The sequence below is a fragment of the Sphaerodactylus townsendi genome, linkage group LG02 (assembly GCF_021028975.2).
Source record: "Sphaerodactylus townsendi isolate TG3544 linkage group LG02, MPM_Stown_v2.3, whole genome shotgun sequence".
NCBI classification, from domain to species: Eukaryota; Metazoa; Chordata; class Lepidosauria; order Squamata; family Sphaerodactylidae; genus Sphaerodactylus; species Sphaerodactylus townsendi.
The window spans coordinates 127,403,452-127,426,742 of NC_059426.1; the positions used below are offsets into that span (position 1 = coordinate 127,403,452).

The following is a 23,291-nucleotide window of genomic DNA, read 5'->3' on the forward strand; positions in this document are numbered from 1 at the left end:
CTACCTACAACAGATTTGTACAGTTCAGGATTGTTGAACTCCTCACTTTCACTAACTTTCTGAGAAGTCTAGGGACATTGGTGTTGTAGCCCTTGCCTTTGACAATCTAGTCTTAGCACCAACTCATTTATTTTGTTCTTCTGACTTAGGAGATAACCTTGCTTTGGTGTAGATATGACATCAATACCCAAGTAATGTTTGATAAAACCTAAGTCCTTTAGAACATACATGTGTCACTGAGTTGTTTGTACAATTTGTCAAATTGTTGTGTAGATCTTACACATATGTCATCAACATAAAGAAGAATGACCTCTTGATTCTTTTAGTTCCCCTGATATATAAACATGCATCAGCAACAGACTTCTTAAACCCCAGTTTAAGCAATGCTGTTCAGTTCATTATACCAGTTAGCACCAGCTTGTTTTTAAACCATACAAAGAACGATGCAAAGATAAACAGTATTTGGGTCTGCTTCTTCATACCCTGGTGCAGGCTTCAGATAAATTGCTTCCTTCAATTTCAGCATTTAAAAGCACACTGGAAGTCATAATGCTTCACCATAAAGGCCTTTCTTACTAGCTAATGCAAGCATAGCTCTCTCAAAGACTCAGGTCGTGCGATGGGAGAATAGGTCTGGTCATAATTCCTTAAGCGGTCTTGTACAAACCCCTGGGCTGACAAGCCTTGCTTTATACCTTTGAGTACCATTTGGCAACTCTTTCCTCGAAACACCCACTTTGACCCAATTGCCTCCTCTCCTTCTGGCAAAACAGTCTTGGTAAACACCTGTTGTTGCACTAAGGTTTATACTCCTCAGCCATAGCTTCAGCCAGAGCTCTATTTCAGCTGGCGGTAGCTTTAACACCCATCTCTTTATAGGAGCTTGGCTCTGATACCTGTGCTTGACAAACATAGGCGTTTTTGAAAAAACCATACCTGTCAGGAGGTATCCTTTGTAGACCTATCAAGTCACGAGGCACTTTAATTTGTTTCTCTATCTTCACTACTGCTAGTGTCACTGTCTTGCAGCCCTTCCCCTTCTCAGCTTTCTTTCTTGGACGTTTGCCACTACTGGAAGCAGTTGGTTGATGTGAGCTGCTGCAGGCTGCTGCCTGGCAGTTCTGTTAACCTTCATGCTGAGTGAAAGGTATAAAACCTCTGTGTTAGCATGGATAGTTTCCCATCCTGCATGCTTTTCAAAGTTTGCACTTGAAGATCACAACCTTCCCATAGGGAGTTATTGCAAAGCGAAAACCTTTTGTCCCAGATTCATAACCAAGAAACCTCAATCTCACCCACCTCTGATCCCCTTCGCCTTTGGAAGCGTCAGGTACCAGCACATTGGCATAACTGCCAAAGATATGCAAATGATCCAGAGATGGATCTTTCTGGGACAGCAAAATAAGGAGTCTGGTTCACACTAGAAGACCATACTCTGTTGGTCAAGTATGTGGCAGTGTTCACAGCCTCAGCCCAGAAATGTTCAGGCATGTTGGCATCCAGAAGCAAACAACGCTTTTATAGTATGCTTAGAACCCCAAATTTCCTCTCCAGCAACCCGTTCTCAAAAGGAGAGAAAGGGTTGGTCTTTCTGTGACGTATGCCTTTCTTTCTCAACCAGTTCTGGAACCCAGAACTCCAGGAATTCACCTCCTCTGTCCGTTTGGAGGCAAGCCGCTATGTGAAAACTGTCTTTCCACCATTGCCACCCACTCTTTAAACCTTGGGTAAGCCTCAGCTTTGGATTTCAGGAAAAGACTATAGGTGAACCTGCTATAGTCATCCACAAAAGGAAACCATGTGGTACTTTGCATGCCCCTGACTGGGTTGAAATGGTCCAGAAAGGTCTGCATGAATTAAAACCAAATGGCCTATCCTGACTGTCTGGTGCTTTTCCTTGTAGAAGGAAATGCCTTTACTTTTGGCCTTACTGCACACAGTACAATCAAGATAATTAGGACAGGACTTGGCTTTCAAACCACACAACCTGGACATGTTTCCTAGCACTTTGAAACTGGCATGTCCTAGCGCGGTGCATATAATGAATACAGTCATCATGCATAGGTTTGTTAACTGCATTAGCCATACTTTGTCCTACAGCATTGTTATTTAGCTGATAAAGGTTATTCTGCAGTATACCCGTGGCACAGACTCTCCCTTGTTTCTTAATAGAACAGGGTCTGCCCACTAAATTCCACCACATAACCCTCAGCTGTCAATCTTACAACACTTAACAAAACAAAATTCAAAATGAAGGCACAAAATATACATTACTCAGAGAGCCATTTAGAGCAGGAACAAATGTTGATCCTTGTAGTTGCACCTTTAACAAGGTGCCATCAGCTAAAACAAACGTGGTCAATAACAGGTTAGGCATGCGTGGTCAGTAAGGAGACTTTCCTTATTCACTATATGCTCCAGAACAAGCAGAGTCAAATGAGCCATAGTGAGTTGGAGTCGCCTCTCCTTGCTTGTTACCAGGAAAGCAGATGCCTGTGATTCCTGTCTGTTAGCCCTAAGCTTTCCAAGGTGGCTTGTTCTTCCTCTGCTTCCTTTGCATTTGTACAGGCCGTGCAAAATGGCCAGGATTCCTTGAACGAAACATTTTTTCACAGCACAGGAGTAGGGGCGGCAGAATCAGCAGGAAAATCCTCTCGCGATGATTTCTCAGCCGTGCTCGAAGCTGGTAGTCCCTCTCTGCTTCTGGTGGTCTAGCAGCTTGGCAGTGACGTAATCCAAAGTCAGTAGACTCAGCGGCGCTTCTGGAAACTGCATACCAACTGGTCCCAGCTGCTATCCAACGCAGCGAAAGCAACAGATAAACTTTGTGGGAGTCTTCAAACTGTAAACCTCGATCAGCGAGCTGTGCAAACAGTTCACGCATCTGCTTCAGATGCTCAAACACAGATCCTCCTGGCCTCAGTTTGAGATTGTAAAGTTGTCTTGTGAGGAGGACCTTTGCCCCTGCCGACTCACGCTGATAGATCCCTTTCAAAGCCGCTGCGCCTTGGCTGCAGTCTCAGCTTCGCCCAGATAAACCAACTGTGGAGTTTTCCACTGCTAGCACAATAGACGCGCGTGCTTTTTTCATCTGCATTAAGCTCTCAGCAACTGTAGGGGCCGCTGGAGGGGTAGAGATAACATTCCACAGGTCCTCACGAATGAGATAGCTCTCCATCTTCTGGCTCCAAGCCACATAGTTATGCTCATTCAGCCTCTCAAACAGCAAGCCGGACATAGTGGAAGCCATGGCAATAGCTGAGTCACACAGCACGCAGTACACTCACTGTTACTCACGAGTAGCACGTAGGAGCTGGGCCCATAACCTGAGAAGGATCCACTCAGCAGCGGTCGTGGTAACAGCAGAAGCAGTTAAGGAAAAGAAAACACAGGAACCCAGGCGTTGTTCACTTCAAAGAACAGAAGGGTTTTATTCCTTGTTTCCAAAAGCACAAAACAGTCTGACAGAGTGCAGCGCAGCAACTGGATAACCAAAGCACGCATAGACCAAACTGTTCTGTGCATACATATAGAGACATTCAACCAATCAGGGAGCAGTGATGCAATCACACTAGATGTGCTTAGTCATGGTTGCATCACCCACTGAAACTAGGTGAAAGGTAGAGTATTGCATCAGCCAAGCTGTCAAGTAGATTTTGGTGATCTAACTGTCAAGTCCTAACAGGGAGACAGATCAATTTCCTTGGGGAAGGAGTTCTAGAATTTTTGCATTTCAACCAAGAAGGCCTTTTCTTGGGTTGCAATCCATCTTGCTTCAGATGGTAGGGGTACATGGCAGATGGCAGGGGCCTCCAAAAGATGAAAGAGTGGACAGGTAGGTTCATGTGGGACTGGGTGGTCCTTCAAGTTTGCTGACCCCAAGCCATATAGGGTTTTAATGGTCAATACCAGCATCTAGAATTGGGCCTGTGAGCAAATTGGGAGTCAGTGTAGATGGAACAACTTATGGTGCAAATGAACCACTCCAGTGTACATTCTGGGTGAAACTTTCTGTACAATCTGTAGCTTCTGGACAGTCTTTAATGGCAGCCCCACACACAACACACTTCAGTAATTTGACCAAAATGTCACCAGGGAATGCACCACAATGTTAAGATCTTTCCCATCCAGGAAGGGCTCCCTAGCCAGAACCTGTGAAGGACACCCTGGCCACTACTATGATATTATTTATCTCCATGCATGAAAATCTTCAACCACCCATTTCCACACATTAAGCTCTGTTAAAATGAGAGGATGGTTTTCTCCAGGCCACTTGACAGCACCTTCTGTGCATGAGTGAGATCTGAACCTGGGTCTCCCTATCTTAAATCTTGCACATTAACTACTTCTGCATACTAGTTTTCTCTTCTAGCACTTTCCATATAGGAATGGGGATGACTCTGCCCTGAATAAATGTGCTGTGGCAGGCTTCTTTGTAGACTGTGAAATGCATGGAACATAATCCTCATGTTTTCATACATTTATACACACATAAAGAAAAACTCCTGTAGAATAAGGAGGAAGAAAACCTCTTGAAATCTTGCTGCCATTGCTACTGCTTAGATTATTCTGCTGAACTCTGATTTTAGCTAATGCAAAGGTGGTTATTTTAATATAAATGTACTGTTATATTTATTGACTTTCAAGAAGAGTTTGGCAAAATGTCAAGGACATTAATTTTCTTCCCTTGCATCTTCATCCATATTCCCACCATCTTCTTTTAATTCTTCCAGATCTTTTCACAAGGCCAGTCGTATGGGGGACTACGCTCCTTACTGAGCCAAAGGGCAGTTCAACTGGGACTTAACAGTTTAAAAAAAAACTGCAAGCAATGACAAGGTAGCTGATGCGGGTCAGTTAACTAGAAAGAAGTGAGTATGGCATCATAGCTAAAGAAACAGGTGGTTTTATTTACCTTGGCGTTTCTCCATATTATAAAGTCTTCTGAGTTATTTACAGAAAAAAACCAGCTATTGTTTATTGAAGGAACCCTCTAATGCTGCTGTCGGCAAACGACCTGGCACCAGCTTGTCCTGCCATATATATTAGATTTCTAGAACTGATTACCAAATGATTCTTGGTTACAAAGTCTATATCTTTTGTCCATAAGAACAGAAAAAAGCAAACAGTTAGCAGTAGGAGACCAATTTATGACCTGCTGGATATGTGTCCACAATTACTGCTCTGCAGGGATGCAATGTTAGCAGTAATTTTAATTGAGAAGTAGAGAACTCTTTTAAACTCTGGACTACCTACCTACCCATAAAAAATTACTCAGCACAGACAGCAATTTATTTAGTTGAGTATTAGCAATAATACTTGAAGAGAAGCTTGAAGAGAAGACCAGTGTGCTATAGAAGTTAGTGATTATTATTAGGACTGGAGAAACTCAGGTTCAAATCCCCACACAAGTGTGAAATAAACTGGGTGACCTTGGGCCAGTCACACATCCTAATGTAATTCACAGCTTTGTTGTAAGAGTAACATGGAGGAGCAGGAAACCATGAATACAACCTTAAGGCCCTCAAAAGTAAGGCAAATTAAAATTGCAATAAACATTTCTAAAAGACAGCTACTTTTTTTAAAAAAAAGCCTTGCCAAAACTGTAGATTTACAGTAATGTAGGCTGACAAAGGAATTCAAATTGTTCAAGATTTTCCTATTCATTGGCTCCATCATCAACCAAAAGGGAGGCTGAAACCAAGAGATCAAAAGGAAACTGAAACTGGGAAGGACAGCAATGAAGGAAATAGAAAAGATTCTTAAGTGCAATGACCAAACTAATTCATGCCATAGTATTTCCCATTATTTTATATGGGTGTGAAAGTTGGACAATGAAGAAAGGTAATAGGAAAAAAGTTGATTTATTCGAAATGTGGTGGGGAGTTTTATGGATATCATGGACTGCCAAAAGGACAAATAAGTGGGTTGTAGATCAAATCAAGCCTGAACTCTCCCTAGAAGCTAAAATTCTACATACTAAACTGAAGCTACCGTACTCACATCATTAGAAGACCAGACTGTTGAAGGTAGCAGGAAAAGAGGAAGGCACAACATGAGATGGCTGGACTCTATAAAGGAAGTCACGGCCCTCAGTTTGTAAAACCTGAGCAAGGCTGTTAATGAAAGTACATTTTGAGGGACATTCATTCATCGGGTTATAAGTCAGAAGTCACTCAACAGCATTTAATATTCACACACGGTGAATCTGATGGTTTCAAAAACAATGTGCAATATACAAGTCCGATGGCATCACCTAGTGGATGAAAAGGAACATTAAAATTGTATCTAGGAGCTGTTGCTGTTTAGCCTGACTTAAACATGAAGCATATTGTGATGCTATCAATATTTTAACATGGTGTTACCTTTCATTTGCTAAAATAAAATTTCCTGGTAAAACTGATTTCCTGGAGTCTTCTCTGCCTATTGTGCTTTTTGTTCGTTTTGGTTCAAATCCTGCAGACTGCAAATTCTTTTCCGGAAAAACAAATAGTTCTAGCCTTAGTCTAAACACCAGCTTATGTCACCACCGATATATTCGTTTGGTTCCAATAAATCTATAGGTTAAAGTGAATCTTCTCTGTTTTATTGTTACAGACTAACGCGGCTACAACTCGGCTGTTGCATAAGTATCAATATATCACAGTGCTAATTAATTGAAATTCCTATGTAGCAGATGCACGGCGCTGCGGCGTTAAAGTAACAGTGCTTTTCAGAATTGCTAGCCACCTATATTCCGTGGCTACACAGATCCTGCATAATAAATATTCCGCTGAGATTCAAACCTGAAGAAGCCGATCAAAGGCGTATCTATTCCGCATGCGTACATGACTCGAAGAAACTAGAGCTGTAACTTCCGCCCTTAGTTGCTGCTCTACTTCCGTCGTCTGGCTGGCGGCTCGTGTTACCACAGCAACCAAGAAGCGGAGGCTTTCATGGCTGGTTGGTTGTGCTCATCATGCGGTGCTCTGTCCGGAGTATCTCTGGAGTGAGTTAAATTTAGGACTTAATTTGCAAATTCTGTCCGACCCTGCGGGTTTTAACCTTGCATTTCCAACCGTTTTTTAAAACTAAATGTGAAAATTTTTTTATCATTAAATGCATATTTTGGTTATAAATCAGTATTTGAAGAAAAGAGGTGGGGAAGAGGTGGTGTTTCTAAATGTTATAGTTGTGGTGATGTCTTCTGGAACCTTTCTCAAGCTTTAGGATCTTAACTATCATCTTTAAGCAAGTGAAGAAGTTAAACAACCCCATATACAGCTTATGTTTCCTAGTACAAAGTTGCACCGTAACTAGGGAGAGAGAAGGGTTCCCCACCGTCCTACCTCTGCGCAGTATTCCCAACCGTCCTACCTCTGCACATTCATTGCAAATTATTCTTGGAATAAGATCATCAAACAATTGTTTCATTAGGAGTATAGCATATTGTGGCCAGGTTTGCTAAGTCTATATTCTTATCAAATCAAAAGTTAAACAACCCCTTTATTAGGCATGTTAAAAATTGCATAAGCATTCTTGTTATGTTGATCTGGGAAATTAGACCCTTAACTAACCTCCAGTCTCTTTTTTGGCCCCTTCCGCACACGCAAAATAATGCATTTTCAAACCACTTTCACAACTGTTTGCAAGTGGATTTTGCCATTCCGCACAGCTTCAAAGAGCACTGAAAGCAGTTTGAAAGTGCATTATTCTGCATGTGCGGAATGAGCCTTCCAAATGGCTGTGTCACCATCTAATAAATGCCTGTGGGGAAGAGGACAGATGGATGATTTCAGGTGGCAAGTATCTAGAACCTGTGTAGTGTGCACATGCCATATATCTCGTCATCTGTTTATTTGTTTACTTAAGATTACAATGGATATTACAAGAGGAAGCCTAGATGAAATTTCAAGGCCATCTTCTAGCTCAAGAATTAATCACAGAAGCAGAGTTTTAAGCGCATCCCTAGAGAAATTAACACCAGAGTCAGGCATCCCTAAGGTAAGTATTATGACCACTGTATTCTTTTGCCAACATTTCTACATGGCATACTTTTTCATTCCAATATGCTATTGATGCTCATAATTGTGCCCACAGTGGTATTAGAGAAACCAAGAAAATACCTCTTTGGTGTGTGTGTCTTATGTTTATGTACTTTTACTGTACATGTACTTACTATATACTTTTCCTTGTGCCAAAATGTACCTGTATGAAAAAAGAGAGGTGATCCTCAAAGTGGTACCCTTCAAAATGCCAATATATTTTGACAGAAGAGAGAGAGAGAGTACTTCCTTAGAGGCCTTTACCTAATTGAGTAACTTTCTGGAGATCTTTTCAAGGAATACTTTTAGCCATCATTTGCAGTTCAATCCTAAGAACACTTTCTTGAGAATAAGCCCAAGAAACATTCTGAGTAGACTTACTTAGGATTGCTTTCTTATTCATTTGCATTGTATGAATAAATCTTTTAGTCTTATTTATTTGGTACAAGCTTGAGACTTATCTGCCATGTTGTTTATTTTCTGGTTCTCCTCCCCCTTCTCTTCCTCCTCCAAACAAACTTGTCAGTAAGGCCACAAATATTTTAGACCATGTTCTACAGATGTTTGTGGCACAGAAGAAAGAGACCTAATCTCTGAAAAGCTTCCATGCTCAGATATGATTTTCTAGTCATCACAAGCGATTGTGTGAATGCTCATTTACAAGTCTCCAGCAAAATTATTGGCTAAATACATCAAATCTTTCATACAATCTTAGAATTTGGTAGAATTTCTTATCAGAATTCATCAGAATTTATTATTTATTGATTAGAATTTATTATTAGGTAGAATTTCTTATTATAATGTAATGGTTTTCTAGGATGTAGTAAACCTCAATTTTCAAAAAATGACATGACTGGCAAAACTGTAAATTTATACATCCATTTTTAGGTTGACTATTCCCTTGATCTTCACCATAATTCCACAGAAGATGGTTCAAAAGATAATGATGAATATGGAGAGGAACATAAAGTAAAAAACCCAAATGCTTCAAATGGAATATCTGAAGGAAAAACAAACTGTACTTTGCAGCAGTTGATACAGAAATCAACTCAGGTGGAAGGTATGAAAATTACTATACATATTTCTAGGATAGAAAAACCTCAATATTATAGTTTTCCGTCTTGACACTCTGTAGGAAGGTGGACTACAAATGAAGTAAATTAATAGACAACTATATTAGCTTTATAGAGCCTCAGCTGAGGAGTTCTGTGAACGTAAAGAAAAGAGAAGGACAGAGTACATTTCACTGGATGAATCAGCATATAAGAACAGAATTTTGCACTTTGGCTCTGCTTCTGTTGGTTCTGATATGATTTCACCTGCATACATAGTAATACTATTCTAATATTTTAATATTTTATTATTAAGATGGTAGAGAGGCCTTCACAATAAATTACACTCTTATCTTTTAATCCTTTTATCCCATCCCTCAGTCTATGTCCTGTCGCAAGATAAATGTTGTTTTTTCTATGTAGTGCGCAATAACGTTTTTATATGCATTTTAACAAGTGTTTTTAATCATAATAGTTACGTTAATTCCATCAATGGCTTCTTCTTTTTGGACTATACTTCAGGCCCAGCAGATTTTGAAGATGACTGTGCAGAAAGCAAGGGTTCCGATTACAGCAATTCTTCTCAGGATAAACAAACTAAATTGCAAACAGGTATTCTTATTATTTTCAGAATCGGTAGGGGAAGACTGTATGCACAAATTTCACATAAGTATGCTTGGGAGGGATTAATGTAAACTAAAAAATCAGCACTCTAATCATACAAAGAATGACAATTGTTATTTCAAAATCTGGCCAAATGTTTCTTTTTTCCTTTGAGGGGAAGAGCAAAGAGACAAAGTGTAGCTGAACCTGGATACATCATTTCTCAAAACCTATTTCCAGAGTTGAGTAGTGTTTGAAAGGCAGATGGATGGCTGCTGTTGTTCCTAGGCATCTGCTGTGCAGAACTGACCTGTGTGGAATTGACCACTATATTATTTTCTTGAATTTATTGATTTTTGCTCTTTTCATAGTCCTCTTTGGAATGGGGCTTGCCTGACGATACCAAATGAACTCACATCAGAGATCAGACTTGAACTTTGTGCCTCCTGGATCACAGCTTGTTCTGTTAGCTACTTGACTATATCAGTATCAGGTTTTAATTTTCTTTTTGACAGCTAAGCTGGAATATTCTAAAGAGAGCAATGTGGACCCTCTCATACAACAAGCCATAGAGAAGATGAAAAGGTTGGACCAGATACTGGCAAACAAACAATCTCAAGAAAAGGCAATTAAAAAACAAGGGAAAGAGATGAGAATAAAACTGTGGGAAGAACTTCAGGTTAGAAATTGATTAATGTCCCACCTGACCTGGCCACCAAGGCAACTAAAATGTATGATTTAATTTTGAAGTAATGTTGTGAATGCATATTTGTGGGAGCTGTCATGATCTGCAAACTGAACTTATTGCCTGTTGGCTTAGAAACTTGAGACATGACTCTTTAATGATAACAGGTCCCAGATGCTCAGCTGGCATGAACCACACAGTTGTGCTAAATCTATACATCTCATTTTGTTTTGTTTTAAGAGATTTCTAGCTGGGATGTAGCATTTATTCTATTCATTCTGTCATCCCTTTTTGCCTGATCTTATTGATAATCAGGTTTAGTTCAGTGTGCTTAAACCAGGATTTACTAGAAATTTTGGCAACATCTTTTTTTTGTTGATAGCCCAAAGGCTACACATGTCATACAGCAATAAGGACACAGTTCAAAATCCTGACATTTTCTTTGCTTGTGTTATGTTTTTAAAGTCTATGACATCTCGAAGTTCCTCAGTGAGTGCTGAAGAGGTTGAAAATTCCAGCAGGTTTTTAGCTTTGGCCTCTGAAACATCTAGTAAGTAACAAACACAAGGGGATAGCATTTTTTTCTTTTTCAGTGATATTACAGAAAATAAGGAAATCTGAATAAATATGCATAGAATCAAATGTGTGTGGAAAGAAGAAAGTCGTATTGTTGTCTGTGGGGTTAGATCCTGTTGATAATCTTCCACTGAATGTATCTAATGTATGGAAATGGCATTTCTCCACCACTCCAATGTAAAATGTTGTAAGAAAAATGCATCTCCCTCCCACCCCCTGCAATTATACTGAGTTCCACTCATACTCTGGAAAAGAGTGTGTAAATAGCTAACATTTTAACAGTTTTGAATGTTGTATGTGAGGACAGCAACTTGAAGCCATGACTCACAATTAGTATAGGGTCAAATGACTAGAAATCTGTACATTTAATTGTGTTAGCATAGCAGCCACTGACTAAGAGGATTGTACGAGGAAGCCTTAACAATTCTGCATTTCTTCCCAATTCTACTTTTAAAACATTCCTTGAAGGGGGAAGGCAAACTGTGTACTGAATAATTAAAAACAGAAATAAAGAAATAATCAGACCAAGTGTCCTGTCAAAGGCTTTCATGGTCGGATTCAACTGGTTGTTGTGCGTGTTCCAGGCTCTGTAAGTCTTGTTGCATATTCTGGAATTTATCACCAAAGGAGTATGCAGGGGATAACAGGCTTAAATGGATAAATCTTATGTATAATTTATCAGTTCTCTGTTTTCTTTATACATTTTCATTTTCCTGCTCACCCTTTTGGCAGATTGACTAAATTTTTTTTATAACTAACCAGTTCAGTTTCTTGACTTCTGAAAAGAATATTTTAAAGCATATACCTGTTCTCCACTATCTTCACAGCAGTGGGTATTTCACGCAGTTATCTTTGCAGCTATAAATGTACATTTTTTTAAAAAAGTTGTCGATGCCTTCCTCCTCAAGAGAGACTACATTTGGTTGGAAGCAGGTCCTTGGTTTTGCATTTGCTGTGCAGAATGTGGTTGGGGCCAGGAACATACGATAGAACTATTGGCTTGTGATAGTGACAACAGTATTGATAAGTAATCTGGTAAAATTTTAGACTTGTGCCGTTTTGTGATCCATTAAAATAGGTTTTTTTACTCATTATCTTCCATCCATTATATGTAGAAAGGATGCTGGACTAGAAACCATGTATTACTGAGTGCAGAGTTCATTATTTTATTAGCTTGGTTTGGATGTTGCACCAAACTGACTTAATTAAACTAGCTGCCATTAATGTGATTGTTTAAATGAGGGCCACTCCACTATTGATGTTAAGTTACATCAATAAGCTACATCAAACCAGGATCATATACACTTTACTTGTCTACAAGCTGAGTTCTGATTTCACAAGCCAATTATAGTTTAAGATAAACTGTACTGTGTCTTAGCTGAGCCAAGCCTAAGAGTCTAGATCAGTGGTTCTCAACCTGTGGGTCGGGACCCCTTTGGGGGTCGAATGACCCTTTCACAGGGGTAGCCTAAGACTCTGCATGAGTGTTCTCCATCTGTAAAATGGATAAATATTAGGGTTGGGGGGTCACCACAACATGAAGAATTGTATTAAGGGGTCACGGCATTAGGAAGGTTGAGAACCACTGGTCTAGATGCCTCTATCTAGCTAAATGAACTTTGTGACGGTGTGTGTGTGTGTGTGTGTGTGTGTGAAAAGCATTTAGGAATGCAGGAGCAAAAGACAGAACATTGTTGTTGTTAAGCACCAAAATATATGTCTTGACAGTATTTCTAAAAGTTCTAATCATGGCATTGACTTTTAAGAGAAAATAGGTGATACTTTAATGTGAGGTGACTAATACTACCAGTAGATGTCAGTGTATGATAATATAATATGCCTTTAGAGTCTCTCTTAAATAAAAAAGCTTGACATTTTAGGTGTTAACAAAACAAATGTTAAATAAAACCCCACCTATTCCCTTTACTTTGCAAAGGTAATTTTTGCTTTATGGATCAAATGTCTCATGTGTATTCTGATTCACTGTCCAGGAGAAAGCAGCATAGTTTAAATAGTTTCCAGGTCTTCCTTGCCTAAGGCTGTTATACTGCATCTTAACTTGTCAAGCCTATTTTGTCTCAAGAGATTTTTTAACTTGAAAATAATGGATGAAATGTAATTAAATAATTAGCTCTATGTGTGCGTTATGTGCCATCAAATTGCTTCTGACTCAAGGCGACCCTATGAATCAATGTTCTCTAAAACATCCTATTGTTAACAACCTTACTCAGGTCTTACAAACAGAAGGCTGTGGCTTCCCTTACATAGTCAATCCGTCTGAGGTTGGGTCTTCCTTTTTTCTTGCATCTTCAACTTTTTATAGCATTATTGACTTTTCCAGTGAGTCTCGTCTTCTCATAATGTGATCAAAGTATGATAGCTGTGGCTGTGAGTCTGGTCCTGCATGGACTGTCTCATCCTCCTCTGGTGCCTCTGCTGCTGACTGAAGAAAAGTGGTGATGCCACTGTCAATTTCCTCATCTGAGGAGTCCTCATTGTCCCCTAGCTAAGCCTGGCTGGGTCATGACAGCAGCCTCCAAACAGCTAGCCAGGATGGCATCTGGCTGGCCACCCATCAGCAGGTATAGCTGAGTGTCATCAGCATATTGGTGACAACCCAGCCTGAAACTCTGGACCAACTGAGCAAGAGATGTTACAGTTGTTAAAGAATATCAGGGACAGAATTGCTCCCTGTGGAACTCCACAGACCAACAGGTGATGTGGTGAAGTCCTCTCCCCTTGTGCTACCTTTTGTCTCTGATACAGCCATGACAGGCATTGATCTAAGGAGCGGGTGGGAGGCTTTATAGTCACCAGAATCATGTTGACATCTGACTGGAAGAGACAGCTGAATTGGCCCAACATAGGATAGGATAGTGATGGCAATCCTTTTCGAGACCGAGTGCCCAAACTGCAACTCAAAACCCACTTATTTATCGCAAAGTGCCAATACAGCAATTTAACCTGAATACTATGCTATAACCATGTGAAATGTTAAAGTACATTGCTGCTGATACTCTTTCTAAGTTGCAATTTAAAAACCCCCTCTAAGTTGCAATAAAGAAAAACTAATGCTGATGCCACAGTTTTACATCAAATACTTTACACCAGGGATCTCCAAACTTTTTAAGCCTGTAGGCACCTTTGGAATTTTCACACAGGGGCCCTTTTTGCACACACCATTTAAAATGCTTTTCAGGCAGGAAACAAAATGCTTCCTCTGTGGAGTTCCACACTGTTTTTTCCCTCATTTGTTCCAAAAACATTCCCAACTGTGATTAATTCTTCTCTTAATGTCACTTATTATATTCTCCTACAGAGGAAGTTCAAAGGGAAAATGCAAGGGAAATTGCTAAACATTCATTAGAAAGTTCAACACTACCTCTCATAGTCATAAGAACATAAAAAAGAGTGCAGCACTCTGCTACTTGCAGTGGCCCACCAGATGCCTTTGGGAGCTCACATGCAGGATGAGAAAGCAATGGCCTTCTGCTGCTGCTGCTGCTCCTGAGCACCTGGTCTGCTAAGGCATTTGCAATCTCAGATCAAGGAGGATCAAGATTGGGAGCCATAGATTGACTTCTCCATAAATCTGTCCAAGCCCCTTTTAAAGCTATCCAGGTTAGTGGCTATCACCACCTCTTGTGGCATCATATTCCGAACACCATCACGCATTGCGTGAAGAAATGTTTCCTTTTATTAGTCCTAATTCTCCCCCCCCCCCCCGGCATTTTCAATGTATGCCCATTGGTTCTAGTATTGTGTGAAAGAGAGAAAAATTTCTCTCAACATTTTCTACCCCATGCATAATTTTATATTCAATTATAACCAATTATTCAATTCATCCTCTCCACGCCAAAGAGTCCCAAATGCTGCAGCCTCTCCTCAAAAGGGTGCCGTAGGTTCGCCAATACGGGGATAGGAAAACCTCTAAGGAGTCTCCAGTTCACTAACTGTATCAGCATCGGTGAAGAGGTCCTGGTGAAGTGATAAGATTTTTGTCTGCTAAAAAGCTTGCAAATGTCTTGCAGCTAATTGCTGCATTTCTAGTATTTGAGGATCTCCCAGGAAGGGCTGTCAGTGATCTAATGATCCTAAACAATTGCGCCAAGCAAAAGCTAGCAGATGTGATGATGGTTGTATAATAATCCTCGTCATGGCCTTTACCACCATCTCATTCACCCAAATCTGAAAAAAAAATAATGTACACCTTTAGTCTAAACTCCTTTTGGTATTGCTCTAATCTTCACTGACACACACAGACCCTCTCACCACATTAAAATGTGCATCCAAGGGAGGAAGGGGAGATTATAGTTACTCTTATGCTTATTCCTGGGCCAGTCATCATACTACAGCATTGTGCACAGTTTCATTTATATGGAATATATTTTCTTTGGGTATACAAATACAAATACAATACCTTTAATGGCATATAACTTTGGGTATACATGGATGTTAATTTTTTAATTGCAAAGTGTAGATGTTTTACAGTAATGTAATGTTTCATTAACAGAGCCTGCTGCTGTTGATGAAGATGAAATGTTTACTGGTGTATTTCACACACAGATTAATTCAGAAAATTATGAGTCCAGAGGAAATCCAGTTAAGAAAGGTACAAGATGTAGTAATGTGCTCTTGTTCTCCAAATCCAGTTTAAGAAACTTTGTTTTAAAAATGTAATCTCTGTTTTCAAAAAGCAAGCAACTTCTGCTGTAACACTGGTTATGTGAATGTATATATAGTTTGGAATTCACCCATCTTTCAGTGAGAAAGTGACAGTTACTTAAAGTAAGGCATTTTCTGTCTGAGGTGTTTAATAGTTGCCGGAGTGCCTGCAAGGCAGCATTATTCCCTAAACTTTTAGAAACATAAAGCTGGAAGGCATCTCAAATGTCATCTAGTCCAATTTCCACACAATGCAAGAAATTCTCGACTATGTACCTACTCTGCAGGTACTCTGTCCCTGCCGTAAGCCCAGAGGAGATTTTGAGGAAATTGCTCACATCTTTGTAGTGTTACAAATGCCTACCTAGTTCTGTACCCCTCCCCCCATTCACTTTTTGCTGTCCCCAGTCTTCCCCAGCTGGAGGAAGATGGTAGCACAAGACGATAGGTAAATCTCCCTTCAGGTAGAGAGTTCCAGAGCTTTACTGACATGACTGAGAAGGCCTTTTCCCCAGTTGCCACCCACCTAATCTCACAAGGCAAGGGTACCAGAAGCAGGGCCTCTGAATATAACCATAGTGGTTGGGTGGGTTAATAAGTGTTAGGTGATTCTTCAGGTATGTGAATCTCAAACCATTGAAATGACTGCACTCCCCTGCTTAGGTGACAGGCAGATTTGGACCCGCCCATGGAGTCTTATTGACCCGCTTTGGTTCCAGAATATCCTGTGGGAGTCACCACCTGCCAGCAACTCTCTCGGGGGGCTGATAGGGAGCTGGGTAACCAGGCTTTCTGAAGCGATCAAGATTGTCCCTCCCTTACCCTGAGCAGCAGTCCCTCAGCATCACTTTCTAAAACCTATCCTCCAAGTAGGAACAGAACCACCTCCTAATCCCACCCAGCAAAGGCAGTCCAGAAGGATACCATGATTGAGGGTATCAAAAGCTGATGATAAATTCATGGCTTATTCTTTTAGCATATGGATAAATTAAAGCTGTTTCTCTGTTTAAAACCTACAGTTGTACTTTGGCACTGTTTTGTTTTGTTTGTGCTGCAGGTTATTTAAATGCAGAGAGATCAAGAAGCTCAATGAAGAAAACAGAAAATATGCATCAGAAAACTGAAACAAGTTCAAAAAAACCTCACAATTTTATTAAAAAGAACATAGAGGTATGTATTTAAAAGTCTGCCTCAAAGGACAGGAAGTCTTTGTCAAGTGGGCAGTGTGCACTTCTGGGTTTGAGTGCCACAGAGCTATGTGGCGTCCGCGCGCTGGCTTCTTTGCTCTCTCTGCCGGTGTGGATGCCACTTACTTAGGCAGGGTAGGCAAACACGCCATTACTGTCCTCTACTACTCCCAAAAGCTGTTTCCCCGCTAATGTGGATTGGACCCAAAGTCTGTCATCTGTTATAATTTGTTCTGTTTTGCTTTGCTATCAGTCTGTTTTGAATACTTAAGAAATAGCTCGGTGTTTCTAGAATCAGTCTCCAAAGCCTTCCATTTAACAAACTGCTTTCTTTGTTCAGTTGGTCAAGGAGTTTGGGAACCATGTGGTTATGATGGAGGAAGAGAAGAAGAGGTTATCAGAATTAATGAAAGATACTGAAGATGAGAGCAGGGAAGTGCAAGTTCTTGAGGTACAAAAATATTAATCTACGTTGATATGCACCTGTGATGTTCAGAGTATAAATTTGTGTATTTGCTTTTTAAAGAGAAGATCAGTACAGTGAATCCTCTTTTGCTTATCTTGCTGGGGTAAGAATTTCAGCTGATACATAGTTCGTTTCCCCACTTACCGTCTGCTGTGCGCTACTCTCCCCAAGTAGAGCGGGGTCCCACGGCACTCCCCACTACAGGGGCAGCGACAACGCAGCCGCCCCAACGCTGCCGCTCTCGCACCCCCTCAGCGCGCGTCATTCCTGGCGGTCCTCAAAACGGCGCCTTTTGATGACCCCGCGCTGAAGCCCGGGAGCACGCCAGAAATGACACGTGCTGAGAGTAGCGCGCAGCAAAGGGTGGTCGAGGTAAGTGGGGAAACGACCATAGAGTCAGATCTTGGGTCTGTGCAGGTTTTTGTGCATGAATATTTCCAGCTGCCTCTTATACTGATTTATATTATCCTTTTAAAAGTCAATGTTTTAAAATCTGATTTGGAGCTACAAAAATAATTACAAAGAAAAATTAATTTTCTTTATCAAAACTATTTATTCTAACAAAAATCTTGGAAATATGTCTGTCATACCCTCCCTCCAGATATATTACTTGGAGCTTTTTCTATGGATTAGTAAGAGCTGACCCACAAAGAATTTTGAAGTAAAAGCTTTGCTGTTCAGCACTTGATTATCCACAACACTCAGTTATCCAGCATCACCCAGAGAGCAAGCTTGTCCTTCTCAGCTGCCATACCTTTGCATCCTCTGGCATGCTAGCATCCCAAATCAGTCTTTCCAACTGGCTGGTTAGCATGTTGCCACTTCTGTCCACTAGCTGATAGGTGCGTCCTTCCCTCTCAGCTTGTCTTGAACTATTAGGAGTCAGTTTTACTGCAGAGCATTCAGGCAGCTGGTTTACTTGTCTGCCTGCTGTGTAGGATGGCTTGAGGGGTTGGGTGGGATGGTCCTGTTGGGCATGGGACTGTCAAGAAAGTATCCATCTTAGGAGAACTTTCCAGCTCTTGCTAGTGAGGTGTTTCATGGGTGCAAGGTGTTTGTCAGTTGTTGCTTGTCTTTTAAGATCGTTTTCCCAGGGTAGCACTTAATTGGGAAGATTAGCTTCAGGTGAGAATATTCTGGACAGAAGGAGTCAGTTCAAGCCTGGCAGGTTTGATCAGGGCAGCCTCTGGATTGGTCAGTTAGGGTCACTAGACTATGGCCAGCATGTTGCACAAAGACTCATCAGTGTAACAGCAATTATCCCTACCCTTTCCTATTCCTCCCTCGCCTCCTTTTTGTTGCCAGAAAGAGAATTTTGCTTGTGCCTCACAACTTAAATGCCTCAGGAACAACAATGCTGAATAGGACTTCTGGGTATTTGTAGAGAGATAGTTTTGATTGTTTTTGTGTATCCAGACCATAACAAGATGTAATTCTGCTAGTTTTAACAGCTTTCTAAACATTTCTCAGTAAAGCTCTATTTTGTTTTTTTAGCGGTGTACTGGCCCAAACCAGAAGTCCTTGGGTATGTGTGGCAGGACCTATGCTGCCATAGGACAGTAGTGGCGAACCTATGGCACAGGTGCCAGAGGTGGCACTCAGAGCCCTCTCTGTGGGCATGCACAAACAGAGTCCCCCACACACACATCTAGGCTGGCCTGGGCTGCTGGGCTTGATTATTAGCATTAAACATAAGACCTTGTTTGGAGGAAGCATTGTCGGTAACACTGTTAAGCTCTGTTAAACCCCACTGATTTTTATGCGAAGAACAAAAGCACGATCCTTTACCTGGGAGTAAGCCCGGTTGCTGGCAATGGGACTTGCTTCTGAGTAAACACTCCTAGGGTCGTGATTCACCCATTGGAAGAGTTGTACGGTTGTTTCAAAGCAAAGCCACTGACTACCACCAAGCTTACTCCCGAGTAACGCATGCCTTGGAGCCAACTGTTTTTTCTAAACTAAAACCTCTGTATTCAGGTTAAATTGCCGTGTTGACACTTTGCGATAAATAAGTGGGTTTTGGGTTGCAGTTTGGGCACTCGGTCTCGAAAAGGTTCGCTATCACTGCCATAGGACAATGTTGCCTTAGTGTTCCAAATGGAGCGGGGTCTGGATGCCTGTGTAGGGGGTGGGACAGAGCAGTAAGCTTGAGTATCCAGCACATTTGATTAGTTGGTGTGATTAGTTGGTCCTCATGTTCCTAACTTCTTCACGTAGGAACCACTCACAGACCTGTCTTTTCAAATTTTCCCCACCTTTTCCCCTTCAGGGACTGATGTGCTTTTGATAATGGTAGTGTTTATGAACAGAAACACTTTCCCTCAGCCCTGGTATGCTCTCCAGAAGGTGAAGGATGCCTGTTATTTTAAAACTTTCTAGACAGACCCCTTTATAAAGCACACAAAATAGGTTTGTTCAGTTCTCAGTTAGCTTAGACGTTATTCAGATGTTTCTTAGATGGTACAGTTGCACAAGATGTTGCTGGCTAATGGATTGTTCACACACAGGGTCCTAACAGGGTTAGGTACATATACTCAGAACCCTCACACAGTCCTCTCAGTTAGAAACCCAAACTTAAACATAAATCATTCTCTTTTGAGGAAAAACAAAGAAAAAACCCAATATACCAGACTAACTGGTACCCAGGAATTCTTCCCTTACTAGAAGTATGGCTTTTTAGCTTGGTCCCTAAATAAACCCTACCACCAGTTCTCTCAGTCTGTGTATGTTATTGCTTTCACACAGCTCATAGGTTGATATCGTTAGAATCAGTCACACACACATTGTCTGAACTACTCTCCTCAGAGTTGTTAGATTTTAAAGCACAGTTAAGGCAGGTAGCTCTTCACTCAACAGATCCAAGATTCAAAAGCATACTTAAATTTTGCTTCACGGGGAGATAGCCCTGCTTCTCTCTGGACATCAAGTTGCTTTGCTTCACGGGGAGATATCCTTGCGGGCCCCTTGCTTGCCAGGCCCTGGCGGAGGAGACGGCTTGGCAGCACGGGCGCCTGTTCAGCGGATGCCATGCTTGCCGGCCGGGTTTCTCAGCCTAGCCCAGGGCCCGCAATGTAAACACACTCTGCTTTAGACAGACCTGCACTTATTAAACTCACATCTCCTGTGCTGTCTGTCACAGTCAGCAATCCTGATTTCCCATGAGTGCTGAAAACAAAGGTTTTACTTTACTTACTGTTCAATAATTAACTTCTTATTTCTTGAGAGGTGCTTAAAAAGTTTAAGTATGAGCAAGGAAACCTGTTGCTTAACTTTCAGTAATTACATAATTACTGCAAATGCAGGAATTTCGAAAGTTTGGCGAATTTTTTAATCATAAACTTCTATTCAGTGTAGTCTGTTCCTAACAATAGGATATTTTCCCCCTTCCCTATTATTTTGAATTATTGTGGGGATAATTTTATACAAATATTCAATAAACCATGAATTGATTTAACAGGAAAACGGAACAGGTCTTTTTCTCCCTTCTTTCTTTCCATCAAATCCACCCAAAAATCTGCTCCAGAATGTTAGGAGATCTCTGAAACAGAGTTGGATGCAGCATGGAGGACTTCATGAGGGAAATTGGCAGAAATCCCACTCATGCTCTCTTCCTTAAACTCTTCCATAAATGAGACAAAATTGTGCAAAAGTATGTGTATGAGTAATTTTGGAAGATGACCATGCAGCATTCTGAACTGCATTTCACTCGGTTCCTGAGATCACCCCCATTCCTTCTGAAACAAGTTTGTTTATATTTAAGAACTGGGTTCAGAAAGGGGAAAGATCTGTTCAGTGGACTCATTTGAATGATGGTTTGCCAGTACTGTTTTATTTTTGACGATTACCCCAGTCAAGCTGTCTAGAATAAGTCCATCTCAGTTGGTTTGGATTAACTTTGTGAGCCATTCCCTTCCCCAATCGCCAGTCTTGTAAAATCCAAGGGAGTGTCTTCAGAGGACCAAGATTCCAAAACAGACAGTCTGCCTTGTGAGTAGTTACTTGTTCGCTATCAAGGAAAGTTAGGGACTTAATTAGTAGTGGGATTCTTTATACCTGCTTTAGAATGGTAGCTCTGAATAATTTTCACACATGATATAGATTTCCTTATGTATGTATGAATGGCAAGGCAAGTATTGCCTTCCTGAAGGACACTGAAGTGCTTCCCAATGGAAGCGGCATCCCTTACCTGCTGTTTTCCATACTTTTAGAAAATACGATTAAACAGTTTTAAAAGCTCAGTATGGACACGTTCTTAGCCACAGAAGTCTCTCACATTTTTCATCAGTCTAATAGCATTTACAGTGCAGCTGGAAAAGGATAGTTCATCAGTTGGAAATGTACTGGCAGCAGAAGTATGTGACAAATTTCATTTCCACAGACTGATTAAAATCAGTAAGGCCATATGAAAGTATGAAAGAGATTATGTAAGTATTGAACTTGTCTGAAGAAATTGCCTTATAACATATTTTACTTTGAAAGTTTTTGTAGCAAATTTGAGATTTCACTCAATTGTTCCAGAAGATAATTTTATATTTTTCCTTTCCCCTTCAAGCAATTATTTATAAGCATTTTATATTTTTTAAATGAGGCTTTGTTTGTTGAAGTGATATTTTAAATATGCATATAGTTTTGATCAGATTGTGTATCTATTTGCCTCGCGAAGTTTTTTTAATCTCTCATGAAGAATATATGCAGTTGACTTTCTGTCATTTGGGTGTACAGATTAATCAATTGTCTCTTTTTGCAGGGAGAAGCAACTGGATGGTTAGTACCAGGCGAAGGATACACTCCTGAACCAATGGAATATCATTATCTCACCGAACTTGAGGCTAAACTCAAAATAATAATCACAGATGGAGATTTTCCTGCTATTCAAAGCTCTCTTTCTAAAGTCCCCAAACAGATTTATCAGGTACGGTAAACTTGGAGTATACCTTGGAATGTTTGGAATCTCCTGTCTAGAAGCAGATACATTTTTTAAAAAGAAGTGGAATTTAACCACACTCTTTTCATTTCGAGCACAGAGGTTTATTAATAGATAGAGTCAGAGTAGAGCTTTTGTTCCATAGTGAACATGGCTGTGAATTCCCTGTGAGGCAAGAAAGGAGAAATGTTGCTGAAGATGGTGGGAAACCTGGGAACTGTGCGACGGTTATCATTTTTGCATCCTTAGCTGGTTCCTATGAAAATTCAAAATCTTTAAAAAATGAAGTCACTATCCCATGCACACTTTTAAGATTAGTAATCAGTATGTCTTCTGCCATCTAGAAATTTGCTTCAGTTCTTTCTATGGGTCTTTAAAAGTTATGGTTGCCAATAGCATGAACACAAGAAAACATGTAATTCTAGGCAGGGAAATAAGATTTAATTTTAAGACATTCTAATAAAAAAAGTATATTTAGAGGTTTTATCTAGGGAATTGGGATCATATGACTTTCAAAATAAAGTATTTCACAAATCTGTTTTTCTTTTAAACTTTCTGGGTCCCCAGACAACAAAAAGAGAGAGCCACATGTTTTATTTATTTATTAGATTTTGTAGACCGCCTCATCTCCAAAGGGCTCTAGGCGGTTCACAATACAATAAAAACCAATACATTACTTAAAACATCTAAAAACATTTAAAGTTCAATATGTAGCATCAATTCCAGTAATAACAGACTACCCAAATTGGTGGCACCCGGTCTTAAGGCCGGCCTTAAGGCTGGGAGGGGCTGACAGCGCCCAAAGATTAAACCAGCGGGGGCACTGCCAGAGATGACAAAACCACGGCAGGGCCTCACAAGGGGGCAGCCAATCCACGGCCAGCCTCACCAAAAGCCCAGTGGAACAGCTCGGTCTTACAGGCCCTGCGGAACTTGCCAAGGTCCCGCAGGGCCCGGACAGATGGAGGAAGAGTGTTCCACCAGGCAGGGGCCAGGGCTGTAAAGGCCCTGGCCCGGGTAGAGGCCAGCCGCATCATTGAAGGGCCGGGGACTTCCAGCAACTCCGCCGTTGCAGAACGCAGTGGCCTATTTGGGACATATGGGGTAAG

The 23,291-nt window shown here is 40.8% G+C and overlaps 1 protein-coding gene across 9 annotated transcripts in view; it reads left to right on the forward strand.

Annotated features, from left to right (window-relative positions):
* Positions 1-6,896: 6,896 nt before the first annotated feature.
* FSIP1 (fibrous sheath interacting protein 1) overlaps positions 6,897-23,291 on the forward strand; it is a 123,440-nt gene continuing 107,045 nt past the window's right edge. For 6 of the 9 annotated variants that reach the window (XM_048484247.1, XM_048484244.1, XM_048484239.1 and 3 more), the window contains exons 1-10: positions 6,897-6,988; positions 7,852-7,983; positions 8,913-9,084; positions 9,599-9,688; positions 10,195-10,358; positions 10,830-10,914; positions 15,454-15,552; positions 16,663-16,775; positions 17,133-17,243; positions 22,006-22,170. In XM_048484247.1, the coding sequence (XP_048340204.1) occupies positions 6,959-6,988; positions 7,852-7,983; positions 8,913-9,084; positions 9,599-9,688; positions 10,195-10,358; positions 10,830-10,914; positions 15,454-15,552; positions 16,663-16,775; positions 17,133-17,243; positions 22,006-22,170 (1,161 nt within the window). In that variant the 5' untranslated portion in view covers positions 6,897-6,958. The remainder of the gene's footprint in view (positions 6,989-7,851; positions 7,984-8,912; positions 9,085-9,598; positions 9,689-10,194; positions 10,359-10,829; positions 10,915-15,453; positions 15,553-16,662; positions 16,776-17,132; positions 17,244-22,005; positions 22,171-23,291) is intronic. The other 3 variants (XM_048484240.1, XM_048484241.1, XM_048484242.1) reach the window with 3 other exon arrangements.